We start from the raw sequence: 18,913 nt of genomic DNA on the forward strand, positions 1-18,913 counted from the left end.
AGTCTACCATCGCAATACCAAAGAAGGGAAATGTGGAGCGACATTTTCGGACTGTTCATGGAAAATACGACACCGACTTTCCACCGAAAAGCGAGCTGAGAAACAGAAAGGTTCATGAATTAAAATCCCAGTTGTCCGGACAGCAGCCATTTTACACACAACATACTTCAAAAGCGAAAGACGCCACCGAGGCATCGTTCCGTCACGCCATCATTAATATCAAGAAGTCCTTCCAAAACTGATGTAATTACAAAAACATGTTCATAGTTAATTCAATTGTGTTGTGCAATATTGGCTCATGCGGGTACGCAGGGTACATCAGCATACATTGTACATAAAGAATCCTCGATATATTTGCAAATACTTCTATTTTTTGCATTTATTTAGTGGGTAGATCTTTGTGACTTGGTCATTTTAAAAGTAGCTCGCATGCTGAAAAAGTGTGGGCACCCCTGCCTTAGAGATAGGGTGAGAAGCTCGGTCATCCAGGAGGAGCTCCGAGTAAGGCCGCTGCTCCGCGTTGAGAGGAGCCAGATGAGGTGGCTCGGGCATCTATTTAGGATGCCTCCCTGGTGAGGTGTTCAGGGCACTTTCCCACCATTAGGAGACCCCGGGGAAGACCCAGGACACGCTGGAGAGACTATGTCTCTCGGCTGCCCTTGGAACACCTCGGGATCCCCGCGGAAGAGCAGGAAGAAGTGGCCAGGGAGAGGGAAGTCTGGGTTTTGCTGCTTAGGCTGCTGCCCCTGCAACCTGACCCTGGATAAGTGGTTGAAATCAGTTTGTTGAACAAATGTCCAAATGTGGAAAATGTGACACCACACTATTCCTATCACTAGCTGCAAATGTTGGGCTTCGGTGGTCTAGAAAATAAATACCGGTAGTAAACGTCTGTGGCTGGTCTGGTTGGTTGCATCACATTGTCTTGTCCAGCATGTGGTATAGCGCATCAATTGCCTCACAGCAAGAATGTTGTGCGTTCAAATTGTCTGCATGGGTTTTCTCCGGGTTCTCCATCTTCCTCCCAGCACCAAAATCCTGCAATATAGGCAAATTGGTAAGTCTAACTTGCCCATAAACTGGAATCTGAGTGACTGTTTGTCTTTCATGTGGCCCTGCAATAAACTGGTGAATTGTCCAGGGTGTACTCTCCCCTCCCAGTATCTGGGATATGCGCCAGCCTATCAGATGAAAGTTCCATGTATTCACTCTATTTTTCCGAGTAAAATCACAACCCCTACTGTCAATTGTAATGTCTAGTAATGTGAAATGGGCATAACTTCCATCTTGGTGAACTGGTTGAATCACATTTTAATCAGGAGATACTAGTGGTTGGAGTTAATAGCATTATTGATTCCATCAAATGATAAGTGATCATTAGTATGTGGGAAAGGTGTCAGAAATCGTTGGTGATTAGACTCTTCAGGGAGATTGGGACTGAATGGCGCCTGTCCTGATATTTATATCCCCCAGTGAGTCCAGAATCTGGTGGCGGCTGATGGCTCTGATGAAGCTGATTAATGATCAGGGTGGCAAATCTTTGTAGACTGAGTGGTGATGTGCAAAACAGCAACATGAAAGAACCAAAGGAATGGAGAAAGTCATATTTAAATAGACGGAAGCTATATGTTTACGTCCTCCTGTTGCTTTATGGGAGAGATGTTGCTTGTAATAAGCAGTTTGGACAGCTTCATAATCAAAGTAGCAATAATAATAGTATGATAGCACCTGAAGAATAAAGGCGTGGGTGAACACAGAGAGAACTTCTACTTTCCTCAGACCAACAAGCCATTTGTATAGAAAGGCACAATTGTATAGCATTAAATATACACCAGTGGTTACATTTTGGCCCTGCCTCCCTTGCCCCCTAGTCTCTCTCTCACACACACACACTCATACTGGTAACCCCCCCCCCCTCACTAAGGAACCTCTGATCTGTACTGTAGCCCTGAGAGAGAGATTGTGTGTGTACACTGTGACTCTGTTTGCGTGTCTGCGGGCCAGTGCCTTTATGCCTATCAGTGTGAGTGTGTGTGTAGGTGCATTTGTATCTCTTTGTGTATGTTACAGCGTGTTAATTTGACTTTGCAGTCAGATGACAGTGCCACTGTACAATATGACGCTCAAATGTGCCAAGTGCGGAGTTATCTCTTCGGCTGACGTTTCCACGGCAGCTACCAGTAACGCCATGTTAGTCCTGCTAATTATTTTTCCTTAACTCTTCTCTCCTCTGTTCTCTCCTCTCTCCTCCCCTCTTGATTCATTCTATTTCCTCTATCCCGCTGTCATTTTGCTCTTCCCTGATAGCCCTGGCAGGGAGGATTCCGCTCAGGCGCCCGAGGCTTATATACTCCTGCAAACAAATTCTTACTCATGTACATATAAATAATTATGTTTGAATGAGCGTGTGTCTTTGTCCCTTAAGAGGTCAACACTTAAGCTAAGGGCATGCCTATCTACGTAGCGAGTACAGTAATATATGTTTCCATGTGTGTCTTGATGTGATGAAAGTACTGATGAATCAGATACATTCTCATCCTCATTCTAGTAACGTGACATTGATGATGTACTTTAATGTATGAAAAGTGATAAAATATGTGAAAGAAATTGACTCGTCCACACGGAACTGCAGCCAATATAACATTATACATTATATTTATTTCTATTATTTAAATGCCAATATAATAAAAAGTATGAATTAGAAAAAAGGCTGATCAATTGGCCACATGAACGTCGACTCAGCATAAAACAATGCAAAATCTAGGCACGCATAATTTAGATTTTTGGGCATTTTTCCTGAGCATCAGTAATTTCAGTTCAGAAGTGGTGGCAGCTGCAAACAGCCTTCGACCTTCAATACTGTTTTCTAAAATGTCCTTTCAACACCAAACTGGCAGCCTCCATCCAGCACAATGTGTATTTTGAGATAATATGGGCAAACAACAGGCAACATGTTAAATAGTCCCCCAAAAATGTCTGGCAGTTTATACTATTTTTAAAACTCAAAACTTTCAAATGAGGACAAGGAAAATCACGGCCATCATCCAAACATATTAGTCTGTTGTTAATACCAGAGGTGGAACACTTTCTTGCTACTTTAATATTGTTTTACATTTGTTAAACTACTTTATTACATTTCGACTGACATTTTTAGTTTAATACATCGATTTTTAGCACCAGAATTACAATTTACTTTAAAGAATATCATATTAACTGCAAAGTAGATGTTGAGCTTCAATATGAGATACATATGTGAGATTTGTACAAAAGATCTGAAAAAGTAAAAAGAAAATGAACATTTTTTCATCATAAAGAAAGTTTTACATATTGACCGGAAAGCGTTTTTTATACAATAATTGCATAATATGTCAGAAATACGTTTGTGTTGAGAGACAATGAATAATTTAAATTATTTCTCCCTTATTTGATCAGATTACATTCAACTAGATTGCAATTTAGTGCCATTGAAGAGCACAATCTTGGTGATGACTCACCCGCAGAAACACGACTCGCTGCCTCACATTATAGTCAGGATGACTTTTTGGATAAAAATGACCTTTTCTGACGCTTAAATGGGACGTGAATGCAACACCTGCATGAAGCTTCATCTGAACCCTAATAAAATAAAATGAAATGCTAAATTGGCAGAATGTGCGACTTAACGAATTAAAAAGTCAGAAAAACAGATAGAATGAAAACACTCTGTCTTTCTCTGCCTCTTCTGCTCGTCTTTCATTCTGTTTCAGCCTCATCACACTCGCCCCCCCCCCCCCCCCCCAATCCCGCCCCTCCCTCTCTTTCCTGTGGCACTAGATCCTCTATGGTTTGACTGACCCATCTAAACATACGTGCATGAATTATAAACATGTATAATTGATCTATCTTTCTGTCCGTGATAGTAACTTGTTTAATATTTGTTGCGTGAGTCGAGCTGAAGGTTGCTAACGCTATGCTAGCAGGTTGCGCATTTATCAAAGGCAAGTTGAACGATTGGTACAGAATTACGTTAAGCACCATATTATATCATCCTTTTTGATTTTACAGAAGATAATCACTTGGAAGAGTTTAGTATTGAAGCCCGTTAAGATCTTATAAATCCCAATGTTAACTAACAAATTCCGAATTGTCCGAAGCATTTTAGTCTTGTGCGTTGTGTCACGCTGATTCATTCTGTTGACTGTGGTTCCCCTCCCGTCCTGCAGGGCGTCACTGTGGAGCTCTTGTGTGGTTTTGCCCCTCTTGGCCCTCACATGGATGTCAGCCGTCCTCGCCATCACGGATCGGCGCTCTGCACTCTTCCAGATCCTTTTTGCTGTATTTGACTCGCTGGAAGGCTTTGTTATTGTCATGGTGCACTGCATCCTGCGCAGAGAGGTACATCACATGCATTCATGCTTTCTGGTTTCCCGTCATGGCTGTAAATACTCTCTGGCCCTTCTCCTGATATGCATTACAAGGTGTAGAGCAGGGGTGTCCAAGGGCCACATTAGCATTATGTTTGCCCTCCAAAGACCAAATGTAAACCGTAACACAGTAAAAATGTAACTAAATGTAATGTCATTTAATGTAAATTAAATGTAACTACTCCTTAACATGCTGTTAAATAACTATTTATTTTTTATTTAACTCTTTAGCTGCCACAGTAATTACAATAAAATATTCAGTTTTGATATCACTTTTTGAAGGTTGTAACTTAAAATGTTTTAGAGATAAAGCCAGACTGTAAATGAGAAAAATCATAAGTATGAACCAAAGTTTGTGATGGGAATAAATTAACACATCTAATAATGTGGAAAAGTTAAATTCAAATGCAATCATCACGCAGGAACAAAGATAATCGATACAAAATCAAAGCAAAACCAAAAAGCCACCACCTTGTCTCGTCATGGACATGCAGAAACCAAAAAAACAACCAAAGTGGGGAAGATAAAGAAGATTCTCCGAGTCAATGCCGCAGAAAAGACGGCATAGACCCTTGTAGCCGGCTACATATGTAGCTGTCCAGTGCTGATCCTGATCCATATGTAGTCGTGATCAACATGTCAGCACATGCTGGAAAAAACTAAAAAGTTCAAATAACTTTCAATAGTCACCGCCAGCAGATTATTGATTTCCTGACTGCAGCGTGTTGCTATTGTTATTGACATGTTGCTGAATGTTTCCGTTTGATCAGTTCACTACTTAAGTTACAAACATTGCATATTCAATTGTATAGTTGTAAAAATATATGGATAGATTATTGCTGTTATTATAACATAAATCCTTTCAATTGATCAGGTTAAGAAAACCACACTACTCCATCGATCAATAATCAAACTTATTCAAGAAAATAATATTAAATAATCAATAAAGAAAAATATCATCCAACACAAGTTATGGCATTAACTTCAAAACTCTTTTGTCACAGTTGAGAGGCAGAACTGCAGTACAACCAACTAATGTGGGCTGTTAAAGAACACGTGTGACAGATGCAGCATTTTACAAAAACAATTGTCTGCACACAGCTCTCGGGGGCCACAAAAAATGACTTGGAGGGCCACATTTGGCCCCCGGGCCTTGTTTGACACATGTGATGTAGAGACATGGTCATTGAAGGTATGTAAGTCTTGGGGATTCCTCCAACTGGCAGCTCCTCGGGTAGAGTCCTCGGACCAAATGGCTTCAGGCAAACTCTTGACCGTTGCTAAGGGCTAAAATATTAAGCTAAGAGTGGTGGGGAACCGTGTGCTCATAGCCTTCAGCATTTAATGCTGCTACCAGATCATACCAGATCAGAGTTCTAGGACAGATGTTTTAAATGCTAGTAAAGACGAGTCAAATCTGTATGATCTAAGACATATGTGTCAAACTCAAGGCCCTGGGGCCAATGTGGCCCGCCACGTCATTTTTAGTGGCCCGCGAGAGCTTTGTGCAGACATTTGTTTTTGTAAAATGCTGAAAAGTGAAAGTGAATCAGAGTTGATGTGTATTTGTAACTGATTTCTAATCTGTAAATGGTTTTAATGTTAAAATTAAATATTTGTTGCTGACTCCATTCTGGATCCGACCCAGATGATATTCAGTGGTGAGATAGAGCCCCCCCCCCCCCCCCCACCCTACATGACTGTGTTAAATTCCCTAAATATCGGTCAATAATCAATGGAGATATTGAAGAACAAATTACAGACAGACGCCGGCGATTACATAACCTCGGCAGATATTTTTACAGCAGTAAGGTATCGATATATTTTTAGAACTATGCAATTGCATATGTAATATTTATAATTTAATTAAGTATGTAGTAGTAAATAGTTATTTAGAAGCATGTTAAGGAGTAGTTACATTTTATTTACATTACATTACATTCAGTTACATTTACAACTGGCCCTTTGAGGGCAGCCATAATGCTGATGTGGCCCTCGGAGAACACGAGTTTGACACCCCTGATCTAAGAAGTTCGTTTATCAGTCTGGCTCAGAACAGGTTTCTACTGCACCTGGTTCATTTCCTTTTAAACAGCGAGACTTGTCATGCATGTTGCCCTTGGTTGACCCTCTGACTCCGTCATTGAACAAGCCTTTGTCTCAACACTTCCAACTGCTGCCTCAAAGCTGGGAGTAAGACAGAGCACTCTAGAAAGAGCTCTCACTCAGTGTATAAAGTAACACATTTATAAATGATACTTATACTGAGCTTCTGATCGATACTCTCATGATTTGGTACAGGTTCAGGAGGCAGTAAAGTGCCGTGTGGTCGAACGCCAGGAAGATGCCAATGGAGATTCAGGAGGATCTTTCCAGAACGGGCATGCCCAGCTCATGGTTTGTACATGCTTCACCTTTCAGGATGTGTTATTGAATGCCATAAGGGTGAGTAGATTAAAATATGTATTGTTTTATGTCCTCAGACTGACTTTGAGAAAGACGTGGATATGGCTTGCAGATCAGGTAAGCTCCAGGTCGACTATTTGATTTTGGGAGCAGCTGTTCAGAGGCTGGAAACATCTTCTCTCGTATTTGTCTCTAGCATTGTCAGGACATGTTCCTCCTACTTGTATCTTACCATCAACATCACAGCCAAAGAGCTGTTTTGACAAGAGATGCAAAGCCCATTATAGCTGCACAATGCCGTTTAGCGCTTGCTGATGGGAGTGGGAGGATCATGTACTCAGCACTTGCATGCAGATAAATAGGGCTGTGCGAGTCTCTCCCACACTGTGGCTGCATAATGAAGTCCCTCCCTACAGCGCCGCATCGCATACGCGCTCTGCCATAATATCCGTCGGGAGTGAAGAATGTGATTATCTCTCGAGACAGGATATCAAGAAAAGCATCTGCAGTAGAAAAGCTATTGAGACACAGACAAGCCCAGTCAAAGATAAAGACGGAAAAGAATGGAGGGAGATGATTGCTTGGGGGATTTTCTGTAATGTCAAGGAGGAGAGAGAGTACAGGGAGCAAAACAGAGTTATTTACTGTTGCAGACAGAGCATGTCTGACATTTAGCCATCTGGTGGAGTCACATGCAAACAGCCTTAACTAACGTGCTGATGAAAAGAGGTCTGACCTCAGTCGTGTAATCTTAACAGCAAACGTTCCAAGACGCTTCAAGATACAATCCAAAATACAGGCAACATTTCTTAATGGAAAACATTTTTTTAAAATATGCTGAAAATGGATAGAGGTGTACTTTGACAGTACTAAGTGACAAAGAGCTCCAGAAATCCACCGGTTGTAAACACACAGGAACCAAACAGGATGGCGAGGATGGGAGCGGGCAAAAGATAGGTGCAAAGCAACGGACACAACATAGAGAGCTAAACTCTTCAAAATAGACCAGAAAATGTCAACCTAAATAGAGAACCATGATTTATCGAGGATATTTTAGCATGAGGAATGTTGGCTCAGGGCCCCACAAAAAATGAAAAGGAAAAAAAAAGTGCAACTCAATAATAGAGAAATAAGACAACAATGCTACACTCGAGTCTTTCAATAATATGTTCAGACGGACGCTACAGTATTGATTCACGAAACCATTAATTCATCTTCTACCGCTTTGCGGGTCAGGGGAGTTGCTGGAGCATATCCCAGCTTGCTATGGGCGAGAGGCAGGCTGCACCCCGAATGCATCGCGGTGCCACACGGAGACAGACAAACATTCACGCACACACACTACAGCTATTTTGGGGTAGCCAATTGACTTAAATTGCATGTTTTTGTCCATGTTTTATGTTTCACTTTGGTGTGCACAGCCCACTAGACCAACCTAGTTAACCACTAGACCTACATAGCTAACCACTAGACCTACATAGCTAACCACTAGACCTACATAGCTAACCACTAGACCTGCCTAGCTAACCACTAGACCTGCCTAGCTAACCACTAGACCTACATAGCTAACCACTAGACCTACATAGCTAACCACTAGACCTGCCTAGCTAACCACTAGACCTACATAGCTAACCACTAGACCTACATAGCTAACCACTAGACCTGCCTAGCTAACCACTAGACCTACATAGCTAACCACTAGACCTGCCTAGCTAACCACTAGACCTACATAGCTAACCACTAGACCTACATAGCTAACCACTAGACCTGCCTAGCTAACCACTAGACCTACATAGCTAACCACTAGACCTGCCTAGCTAACCACTAGACCTACATAGCTAACCACTAGACCTACATAGCTAACCACTAGACCTACATAGCTAACCACTAGACCTACATAGCTAACCACTACACCACCTTGCTGACCACTAGACCCACCCAGCTAACGAGGACAGTGCTAATACAGACAAAAGCTACATCCTTCATTACATCCAGACCATGTCTTGATGATAAGCTGTACCTATTACAAGTCTGGAAGATATACAAAGTGAACATTTTGGTGTTTAATTTGTTTACTTGGCAACAAAATAGACACAGCAGATAAATCAGACCCTGTTTTAACTCTTCACCTAAGAGTAGCTCTGTCTGTCTGTTGCCATCAGGCGCTATGAAACGGTCATCCCTCCAGGGTGAAGAGAAGGCCTCCTCTGCCACCCTCTCTCATCAGAAGGGGTCTAATTTTAACACCATGCCAGCCAGCATGGCCAAGGTTCACCTCCAGAACGTGGCTGACTACACCAGCCACACACTAACACTGCATAGAGAGAAGGGAGCCACTAAGGGAATCAGCACTGAACTGCCAGGCGCCAAATCCATCTACATCTGTGAAGGTGAGCTCTTCAAGCAGCTGGATGGAGAGTTACCTCAAGGGACTAGCGAGGGCAGCAACTCTGAGGATGCTGGCAAAGGCCCGGGACTCGTAATTCTACCCACCAACAACACAGGCACGATAAAGCTGGCCAAGGGGAAAGATGAGCAAACAGCAAAGTATAACATCAGCATTGAGCAGCTGCCTCAAACCAGACTCATCCACCTGGCGAACCCTGTCACTGGAGAACCGGCACCTGGATTTGGGCTGAGGAGTTTGCCTGCTGACCAAATCAGTGTGTCATACTCTGGCAGAGACCCCCCTGCCCACAACCTGCAGAATTTGCCTAAAGACTCCCAGGTGGCCAATAACATGTGTGAAGGGGGAGAGTCTGGAAACCCTGGTGTGATGTCCAAGAGTGAGACCGTCTCCACGCTGTCCATGAGCTCGTTGGAGGTAAAACCGCTCATATACGTTTCTTATGAGCATAAACAGCTTCATATTCCATACTTAAAATAAGAATATGCATGAAATGTGTATTTAATTACTTCCTGTATGAAATTCTTCAGTCCTTCATTCAAACTTTGCTCATCAGACGTTCCCTCAAGCTTCTTTGACTTATTTTCCAGATTAATTCAACATAACATGAAATTTCACGTGAACATATGTTATTAACAGTAGCAGTCATGCCATACTGACTATGCATGTAAACCACACCCCAAAAAAGTCATGTTAATACTGCATTGTAAATATCACAGTGCAACAATATCAGGAGTTGATGGAGCACCTGTAGTCTCAACTTTGTAGTCATGCTTAGTCACCATTTTCTCTGTGGGTATGTCTCAACCCTTGGCCTGCATGCAATGGATGTCTTCTAGTTTCTGTTTCCTCTGCTCGCAAACAAAACACCAAAACTTTAGACACAGAAATGGTAAACTGCAGTTATATGTGTGAAAATATTCTGCACCAAATCAGATGCAAACTTATAGAGTAGGTAGAAGTGTAGAAATCACAGCTATGGTGGTGAGAAAAAAATATTTTAAATAGTATTAATCAGAAACTTCAGCATGGACCTGGAGTAATTACGCAACCACATAGTTGGACAGTAGATGTTGGCGGCCCCATAACAGTAATTGTTCACAATTAATGGAATAAGAAAAATGTATTTCTGTATTCTCCTTGTAAATGTAAGCTTTTCTTTTACAGATATTTCTTACATTTGCTTCCTTAAAGTATTGGGTGTCCAAACGTTTTATCACGCATACAGAAACATGAGGTGAGGTATATATCCTCACCTGTCATGTACTTAAGTCAACAAAATCCATCAAATGTAGCGTAATTATGTTTGGAAAAATGGCTGAAAGCTTACCATTTTTTTTCTTATGAAAATAGTTGTCTGCTCATTCTTAAAACGGCAACCAGGGATCGCTTCTGATTCAGGATAGTGATTCCTCTTCATAGTTCTGACTCTTCAGATAATCATCGATCTGCATTTATATAGCAAGTTCTAACTGCAGAATTGATTCGACAACTTCTGCATCTGCCAGGAAATCTTGGCAGTGTTGAATGAATTCAGTCAAGAGAGATGCGATTGGTCCAAATTCATCTTGTCTCCTTGTTGGCCCTTGTTGAGTGTGAAATAAACGGTGAATGGACTGCCATTATAGAGCACCTTTCACACCTTCGCGGTGCCCAAAGTGCTTTACATTAAGCCTCGCATTCACCCATTCACGCACTCATTCACACTCTAGCGGGTGACTGCAGCCATGCAAGGCGCTGCCAGACCCACTGGGAGCAATTTGGGTGCAGTGTCTCGCCCAAGGACACTTCGACACCGCTGACCTATTGGTCACTGGATGACCCGCTCTACCAACTGATCCTACCAACCATAGACTGACGTTGTGAAAATGTTGGCCCTTCACTGTCAGAAACTGGTTAATATCTATTCTCAGTGAATACAAGTTTGTGGTGTCTCGGGCATCCAACCTCTCATCACATACAATTGAGTAGAAATCAACATTACACTCTTTATCCAACAATTGCTGTTCTCTGACTAGCGCTTGATTCTCTGCGCAACAATCAAATTCCTGTGCTATTGTGAGGCACTATTTTATGAAGTCGCAAGAAAGTTATCTCCGGAAAGTTATCTCAAGGCACTTTCCAGGATTAGCAGGGAAAGACAGACAGAAAGACAAAGCAAGCACTTTGGCAATGGAGGAAAGGAAAAACTTCCCTTGAACAGGCAGAAGCTTTGGACAGAACCTAAGGCTCACGGTGGACGGCCATCTGTCTGACTGGCTGGGTTGAGAAGGAGGGAGAGAGGGAGAGAGAGCAGAAGCGGACAGAAACAAAATGTAACATACAGGCTGCTGAACAAGATACTGACTAAAGAGCTGATATATGAGACTATAAATGGTAATGCTAGCTAGGTTGGAGACTGTAAGGTCGTGGTAGGAGAGAGTGTAGCCAGCCAACATAGGCTGGTTGTCACGGCCTAGGGCAGGGTAGGACCCAAATGCAAGGCAGACAGAGCCGGGGGGGAGCAGGCCCAAGGAAGGTCCAGGAGACAGGCAGGTCAGGCAGACGGGTCCGGGGGGGGGGCAGGCGCAGAGACAGGTCCAAGGGGCAGGCGAGGGTCAGACACCGGGTGGTCAGGCAGGGCCGGCAGACGGAACACAAGGGGCAGGTGAAGAGGCAGGGTCCGGGAAACAGGCAGGGTCGGTGCACGGGAGGTCTGGATCAAGAGCTGGAATGTAGGACGCATCACTGACAATCTGGCAGGGGTGTGGTGACTGAGCTGAGCTTAAGTAGTGTCCGGGCTGATGAGGTGCAGGTGGTGGCAGGAGCACAGGTGATGGGAATGAAGCTAATTGCAGGAGCTCTGTGAGTTGCAGACAGCAAGAGACAGTGAGGGAATGACACTGGTGGTGTGTAAGATGACTTGAGTGGTGAAGAAGAAGAAGAGGGTGAAGGCAGAGCAGAGGTCAAAGTGGTGGAGGCTGAAGAACGGAGAGTGTTGTGTGGCTTTCAGGGAAGAGGTGAGACAGACTCTGGGTGGACAAGAGAGACTTCCAGAAGACTGGAATACAACAGCTCAGGTGATCAGGGAGACAGGTAGGAGAGGACTGGGTGTGTCTTCTGGAAGGAAAGGAGATAAGGAGACCTGGTGGTGGAACCAGGAAGTGCAGAAGTGTAGACAGGAAAAGAGGTTAGCTAAGAAGAAGTGGGACATTGAGAGGACAGAAGAGAGTAAACAGGGTACAGGGAAACGAGACGCAAGGTAAAGGTAGAGGTCAAAGGTCAAACAGAGGTCATATGATGACCTGTATGCAGGTTAGATAGTAAAGAGGGAGAGAAGGATCTGAACAGACAGGAAGGATGTTCAGCATGTTAGTGATGAAGAGTAGAGACAGGAAGGATGTTCAGCATGTTAGTGATGAAGAGTAGAGACAGGAAGGATGTTCAGCATGTTAGAGTGATGAAGAGTAGAGACAGGAAGGATGTTCAGCGTGTTAGAGTGATGAAGAGTAGAGACAGGAAGGATGTTCAGCATGTTAGAGTGATGAAGAGTAGAGACAGGAAGGATGTCCAGCATGTTAGAGTGATGAAGAGTAGAGACAGGAAGGATGTCCAGCATGTTAGTGATGAAGAGTAGAGACAGGAAGGATGTCCAGCATGTTAGAGTGATGAAGAGTAGAGACAGGAAGGATGTTCAGCATGTTAGAGTGATGAAGAGTAGAGACAGGAAGGATGTTCAGCATGTTAGAGTGATGAAGAGTAGAGACAGGAAGGATGTTCAGCATGTTAGAGTGATGAAGAGTAGAGACAGGAAGGATGTTCAGCATGTTAGAGTGATGAAGAGTAGAGACAGGAAGGACGTTCAGCATGTTAGAGTGATGAAGAGTAGAGACAGGAAGGATGTTCAGCATGTTAGTGATGAAGAGTAGAGACAGGAAGGATGTTCAGCATGTTAGAGTGATGAAGAGTAGAGACAGGAAGGATGTTCAGCATGTTAGAGTGATGAAGAGTAGAGACAGGAAGGACGTTCAGCATGTTAGAGTGATGAAGAGTAGAGACAGGAAGGATGTTCAGCATGTTAGAGTGATGAAGAGTAGAGACAGGAAGGACGTTCAGCATGTTAGAGTGATGAAGAGTAGAGACAGGAAGGATGTTCAGCATGTTAGAGTGATGAAGAGTAGAGACAGGAAGGATGTTCAGCATGTTAGTGATGAAGAGTAGAGACAGGAAGGACGTTCAGCATGTTAGAGTGATGAAGAGTAGAGACAGGAAGGATGTTCAGCATGTTAGAGTGATGAAGAGTAGAGACAGGAAGGATGTTCAGCATGTTAGAGTGATGAAGAGTAGAGACAGGAAGAATGTTCAGCATGTTAGAGTGATGAAGAGTAGAGCCAGGAAGGATGTTCAGCATGTTAGAGTGATGAAGAGTAGAGACAGGAAGGATGTTCAGCATGTTAGAGTGATGAAGAGTAGAGACAGGAAGGATGTTCAGCATGTTAGAGTGATGAAGAGTAGAGACAGGAAGGATGTTCAGCATGTTAGTGATGAAGAGTAGAGACAGGAAGGATGTTCAGCATGTTAGAGTGATGAAGAGTAGAGACAGGAAGGATGTTCAGCATGTTAGAGTGATGAAGAGTAGAGACAGGAAGAATGTTCAGCATGTTAGAGTGATGAAGAGTAGAGCCAGGAAGGATGTTCAGCATGTTAGAGTGATGAAGAGTAGAGACAGGAAGGATGTTCAGCATGTTAGAGTGATGAAGAGTAGAGACAGGAAGGATGTCCAGCATGTTAGAGTGATGAAGAGTAGAGACAGGAAGGATGTTCAGCATGTTAGAGTGATGAAGAGGAGAGACAGGAAGGATGTTCAGCATGTTAGTGATGAAGAGTAGAGACAGGAAGGACGTTCAGCATGTTAGAGTGATGAAGAGTAGAGACAGGAAGGATGTTCAGCATGTTAGTGATGAAGAGTAGAGACAGGAAGGATGTTCAGCATGTTAGAGTGATGAAGAGTAGAGACAGGAAGGATGTTCAGCATGTTAGAGTGATGAAGAGTAGAGACAGGAATGATGTTCAGCATGTTAGAGTGATGAAGAGTAGAGACAGGAAGGATGTTCAGCATGTTAGTGATGAAGAGTAGAGACAGGAAGGATGTTCAGCATGTTAGTGATGAAGAGTAGAGACAGGAAGGACGTTCAGCATGTTAGAGTGATGAAGAGTAGAGACAGGAAGGATGTTCAGCATGTTAGAGTGATGAAGAGTAGAGACAGGAAGGATGTTCAGCATGTTAGTGATGAAGAGTAGAGACAGGAAGGATGTTCAGCATGTTAGTGATGAAGAGTAGAGACAGGAAGGATGTTCAGCATGTTAGAGTGATGAAGAGTAGAGACAGGAAGGATGTTCAGCATGTTAGAGTGATGAAGAGTAGAGACAGGAAGGACGTTCAGCATGTTAGAGTGATGAAGAGTAGAGACAGGAAGGATGTTCAGCATGTTAGAGTGATGAAGAGTAGAGACAGGAAGGATGTTCAGCATGTTAGAGTGATGAAGAGTAGAGACAGGAAGGACGTTCAGCATGTTAGAGTGATGAAGAGTAGAGACAGGAAGGATGTTCAGCATGTTAGTGATGAAGAGTAGAGACAGGAAGGATGTTCAGCATGTTAGAGTGATGAAGAGTAGAGACAGGAAGGATGTCCAGCATGTTAGAGTGATGAAGAGTAGAGACAGGAAGGATGTTCAGCATGTTAGAGTGATGAAGAGTAGAGACAGGAAGGATGTTCAGCATGTTAGAGTGATGAAGAGTAGAGACAGGAATGATGTCCAGCATGTTAGAGTGATGAAGAGTAGAGACAGGAAGGATGTTCAGCATGTTAGTGATGAAGAGTAGAGACAGGAAGGATGTTCAGCATGTTAGTGATGAAGAGTAGAGACAGGAAGGACGTTCAGCATGTTAGAGTGATGAAGAGTAGAGACAGGAAGGATGTTCAGCATGTTAGTGATGAAGAGTAGAGACAGGAAGGATGTTCAGCATGTTAGTGATGAAGACTAGAGACAGGAAGGATGTTCAGCATGTTAGAGTGATGAAGAGTAGAGACAGGAAGGATGTTCAGCATGTTAGAGTGATGAAGAGTAGAGACAGGAAGGATGTTCAGCATGTCAGAGTGATGAAGAGTAGAGACAGGAAGGATGTTCAGCATGTTAGTGATGAAGAGTAGAGACAGGAAGGATGTTCAGCATGTTAGAGTGATGAAGAGTAGAGACAGGAAGGATGTTCAGCATGTTAGTGATGAAGAGTAGAGACAGGAAGGATGTTCAGCATGTTAGAGTGATGAAGAGTAGAGACAGGAAGGATGTTCAGCATGTCAGAGTGATGAAGAGTAGAGACAGGAAGGATGTTCAGCATGTTAGAGTGATGAAGAGTAGAGACAGGAAGGATGTTCAGCATGTTAGAGTGATGAAGAGTAGAGACAGGAAGGATGTTCAGCATGTCAGAGTGATGAAGAGTAGAGACAGGAAGGATGTTCAGCATGTTAGAGTGATGAAGAGTAGAGACAGGAAGGATGTTCAGCATGTTAGTGATGAAGAGTAGAAACAGGAAGGATGTTCAGCATGTTAGCGATGAAGAGTAGAGACAGGAAGGATGTTCAGCATGTCAGAGTGATGAAGAGTAGAGACAGGAAGGATGTTCAGCATGTTAGTGATGAAGAGTAGAGACAGGAAGGATGTTCAGCATGTTAGAGTGATGAAGAGTAGAGACAGGAAGGATGTTCAGCATGTTAGTGATGAAGAGTAGAGACAGGAAGGATGTTCAGCATGTTAGAGTGATGAAGAGTAGAGACAGGAAGGATGTTCAGCATGTTAGAGTGATGAAGAGTAGAGACAGGAAGGATGTTCAGCATGTTAGTGATGAAGAGTAGAGACAGGAAGGATGTTCAGCATGTTAGAGTGATGAAGAGTAGAGACAGGAAGGATGTTCAGCATGTTAGAGTGATGAAGAGTAGAGACAGGAAGGATGTTCAGCATGTTAGTGATGAAGAGTAGAAACAGGAAGGATGTTCAGCATGTTAGCGATGAAGAGTAGAGACAGGAAGGATGTTCAGCATGTTAGAGTGATGAAGAGTAGAGACAGGAAGGATGTTCAGCATGTTAGAGTGATGAAGAGTAGAGACAGGAAGGATGTTCAGCATGTCAGAGTGATGAAGAGTAGAGACAGGAAGGATGTTCAGCACGTTAGAGTGATGAAGAGTAGAGACAGGAAGGATGTTCAGCATGTTAGTGATGAAGAGTAGAGACAGGAAGGATGTTCAGCATGTTAGTGATGAAGAGTAGAGACAGGAAGGATGTTCAGCATGTTAGAGTGATGAAGAGTAGAGACAGGAAGGATGTTCAGCATGTTAGAGTGATGAAGAGTAGAGACAGGAAGGATGTTCAGCATGTCAGAGTGATGAAGAGTAGAGACAGGAAGGATGTTCAGCATGTTAGTGATGAAGAGTAGAGACAGGAAGGATGTTCAGCATGTTAGAGTGATGAAGAGTAGAGACAGGAAGGATGTTCAGCATGCTAGAGTGATGAAGAGTAGAGACAGGAAGGATGTTCAGCATGTTAGTGATGAAGAGTAGAGACAGGAAGGATGTTCAGCATGTTAGAGTGATGAAGAGTAGAGACAGGAAGGATGTTCAGCATGTTAGTGATGAAGAGTAGAGACAGGAAGGATGTTCAGCATGTTAGAGTGATGAAGAGTAGAGACAGGAAGGATGTTCAGCATGTTAGAGTGATGAAGAGTAGAGACAGGAAGGATGTTCAGCATGTTAGTGATGAAGAGTAGAAACAGGAAGGATGTTCAGCATGTTAGTGATGAAGAGTAGAAACAGGAAGGATGTTCAGCATGCTAGAGTGATGAAGAGTAGAGACAGGAAGGATGTTCAGCATGTTAGTGATGAAGAGTAGAGACAGGAAGGATGTTCAGCATGCAAGGTGCTGCCAGACCCACTGGGAGCAATTTGGGGTTCAGTGTCTTGCCCAAGGACACTTTGACATGCAGACAGTCAGAGCTGGGATTCGAACCACCGACTTTATGATCACTGGACGACCAACTGAGCCACAGCACAGAAGAAGGGAGACAAACAGAGTTGTGGAAACTGTAGAGGATAAAGCTGATGAGTAACGATGTTATGGGGAAAAGGTGTTTGAGGCTAGACGAAGGACAGAAGTGAGTATTTGTGAGCAGCAGTATGTCTTTATGCCGAGGAAGAGTACCACAGACTCAGTTAGCATTGAGGCTAGCAATGGAGAAGTACAGGGAAGGTCAGGAGGAGCTGCATTGTCTTTGTAGATCTAGAGAAAGCCTAGGACAAGTATGTCAGAGTAGTTCAGGATAGAGCTGGGCGATATATCGAATATACTTGATATATCGTCAGTTCAGTGCAATGTATGAAATGATATATTGGAACCATCGAGTACAAATTGTTAACGTACATTTTTTATCGCATCGGTATAATTGTCTTTGGAGTGTTGCGCCCTCACTCTCTCCTGATGCACCTCTCATGGCAACGAGCACACTCCCCCGCCTCTCCGGAAATCTTCCCTGGGCACATGCGTGTTTTTGTGTCAGCCAGCAAAAAAAAGTCACGACCACAGGCAAGTCAACGAGTTCCTAAGGCGTTCATTGAATTGACACGGAGGACTTGGTTCCAAAAACACAGCACTGGTTCTATCATCTGGCAGTGGTTCGGGTTTCGCCAGGAAGATGTGGAACAAAGTACAGTAATCTGCAAAATCAAAGGTAGCAGTACCACAAATTTGTTTCACCACCTTAAATGCCATCCTTCAAAAGGAAGAATACCTCAAACTCCTCATGTCCACGTCGCCTCCTAAACCACATAAAACCCTCAAAGAAACCAAAAAATACACCGAATATATTTTTATGTTTTTTAAAGCTTGTGAGTGCAGCAGCCCGGTTTGAATTAAAAGGTTCACTGAACTTAACTTGATTGTGATCCCCCCCCCCCCCTTTTTTTTTTTTTTGCATGTAAATCTCCTACTCAACAGAAAGTTCTGCTTCAATCATTATAGTCGTGTCATTTTATGCATCGAAGGGTTAAATTTAACATTTATATAGCGATTTAGAGGAGAAATCAGAATATTGAGATATATATCGTGTATCGCGATAAAGCCTAAAAATACCGAGATATTGGTTTTAGGCCACATCGTGCAGCTCTAGTTCAGGACATGTAGGACAGCAGTGAAGTGTGCAGTAGGAGTAACAGGGGAGTTTAGTGTAGAGGTGGGATGCACCAGGGATCAGCTCTGAGCCCCTTTTTGGTTGCCATGGTGATGGATAGACTAACAGATGAGGTGAGACAGGAAGCTCCTCTGAATGTGATGTTTGCAGATGACATTGTGATCTGCAGGTAGAGGAGAATCTAGAGAAGTGGAGGTCTGCTCTAGAAAAGAGAGGGATGAAGGAGAGCAGCAGTAAAACAGAGTACATGTGTGTACATGAGAAGGTCCCAGGGGGGACAGTGAAGCTACAAGGAAGAGACGTAAAGAAGGGAGAGGACTTCAGGTACCTCGGGTCAACAGAGCAGAGTGATGGAGAGAATGTGGAAAGGAGGTGAAGAATCGTGTGCAGGCAGGCTGGAACGGGGGGAGGAAAGTATCAGGTGTGCTCTGTGATAGGACGAAGGGACAGGTCTACAAGACAGTGGTGAGGACAGCCATGA

At 43.3% G+C, this 18,913-nt stretch overlaps 1 protein-coding gene across 1 annotated transcript in view; it reads left to right on the forward strand.

Annotated features, from left to right (window-relative positions):
• The window catches only part of adgrb1a (adhesion G protein-coupled receptor B1a), a 179,840-nt gene that overhangs the window by 155,289 nt on the left and 5,638 nt on the right, over positions 1 to 18,913 (forward strand). Inside the window, exons 26-30 of the mRNA XM_068760530.1 lie at positions 2,092 to 2,190; positions 4,203 to 4,374; positions 6,705 to 6,800; positions 6,887 to 6,926; positions 8,972 to 9,633. Of these exons, the coding sequence (XP_068616631.1) occupies positions 2,092 to 2,190; positions 4,203 to 4,374; positions 6,705 to 6,800; positions 6,887 to 6,926; positions 8,972 to 9,633 (1,069 nt within the window). The remainder of the gene's footprint in view (positions 1 to 2,091; positions 2,191 to 4,202; positions 4,375 to 6,704; positions 6,801 to 6,886; positions 6,927 to 8,971; positions 9,634 to 18,913) is intronic.

Source organism: Brachionichthys hirsutus, chromosome 3 (assembly GCF_040956055.1).
Source record: "Brachionichthys hirsutus isolate HB-005 chromosome 3, CSIRO-AGI_Bhir_v1, whole genome shotgun sequence".
Lineage (NCBI taxonomy): Eukaryota > Metazoa > Chordata > Actinopteri > Lophiiformes > Brachionichthyidae > Brachionichthys > Brachionichthys hirsutus.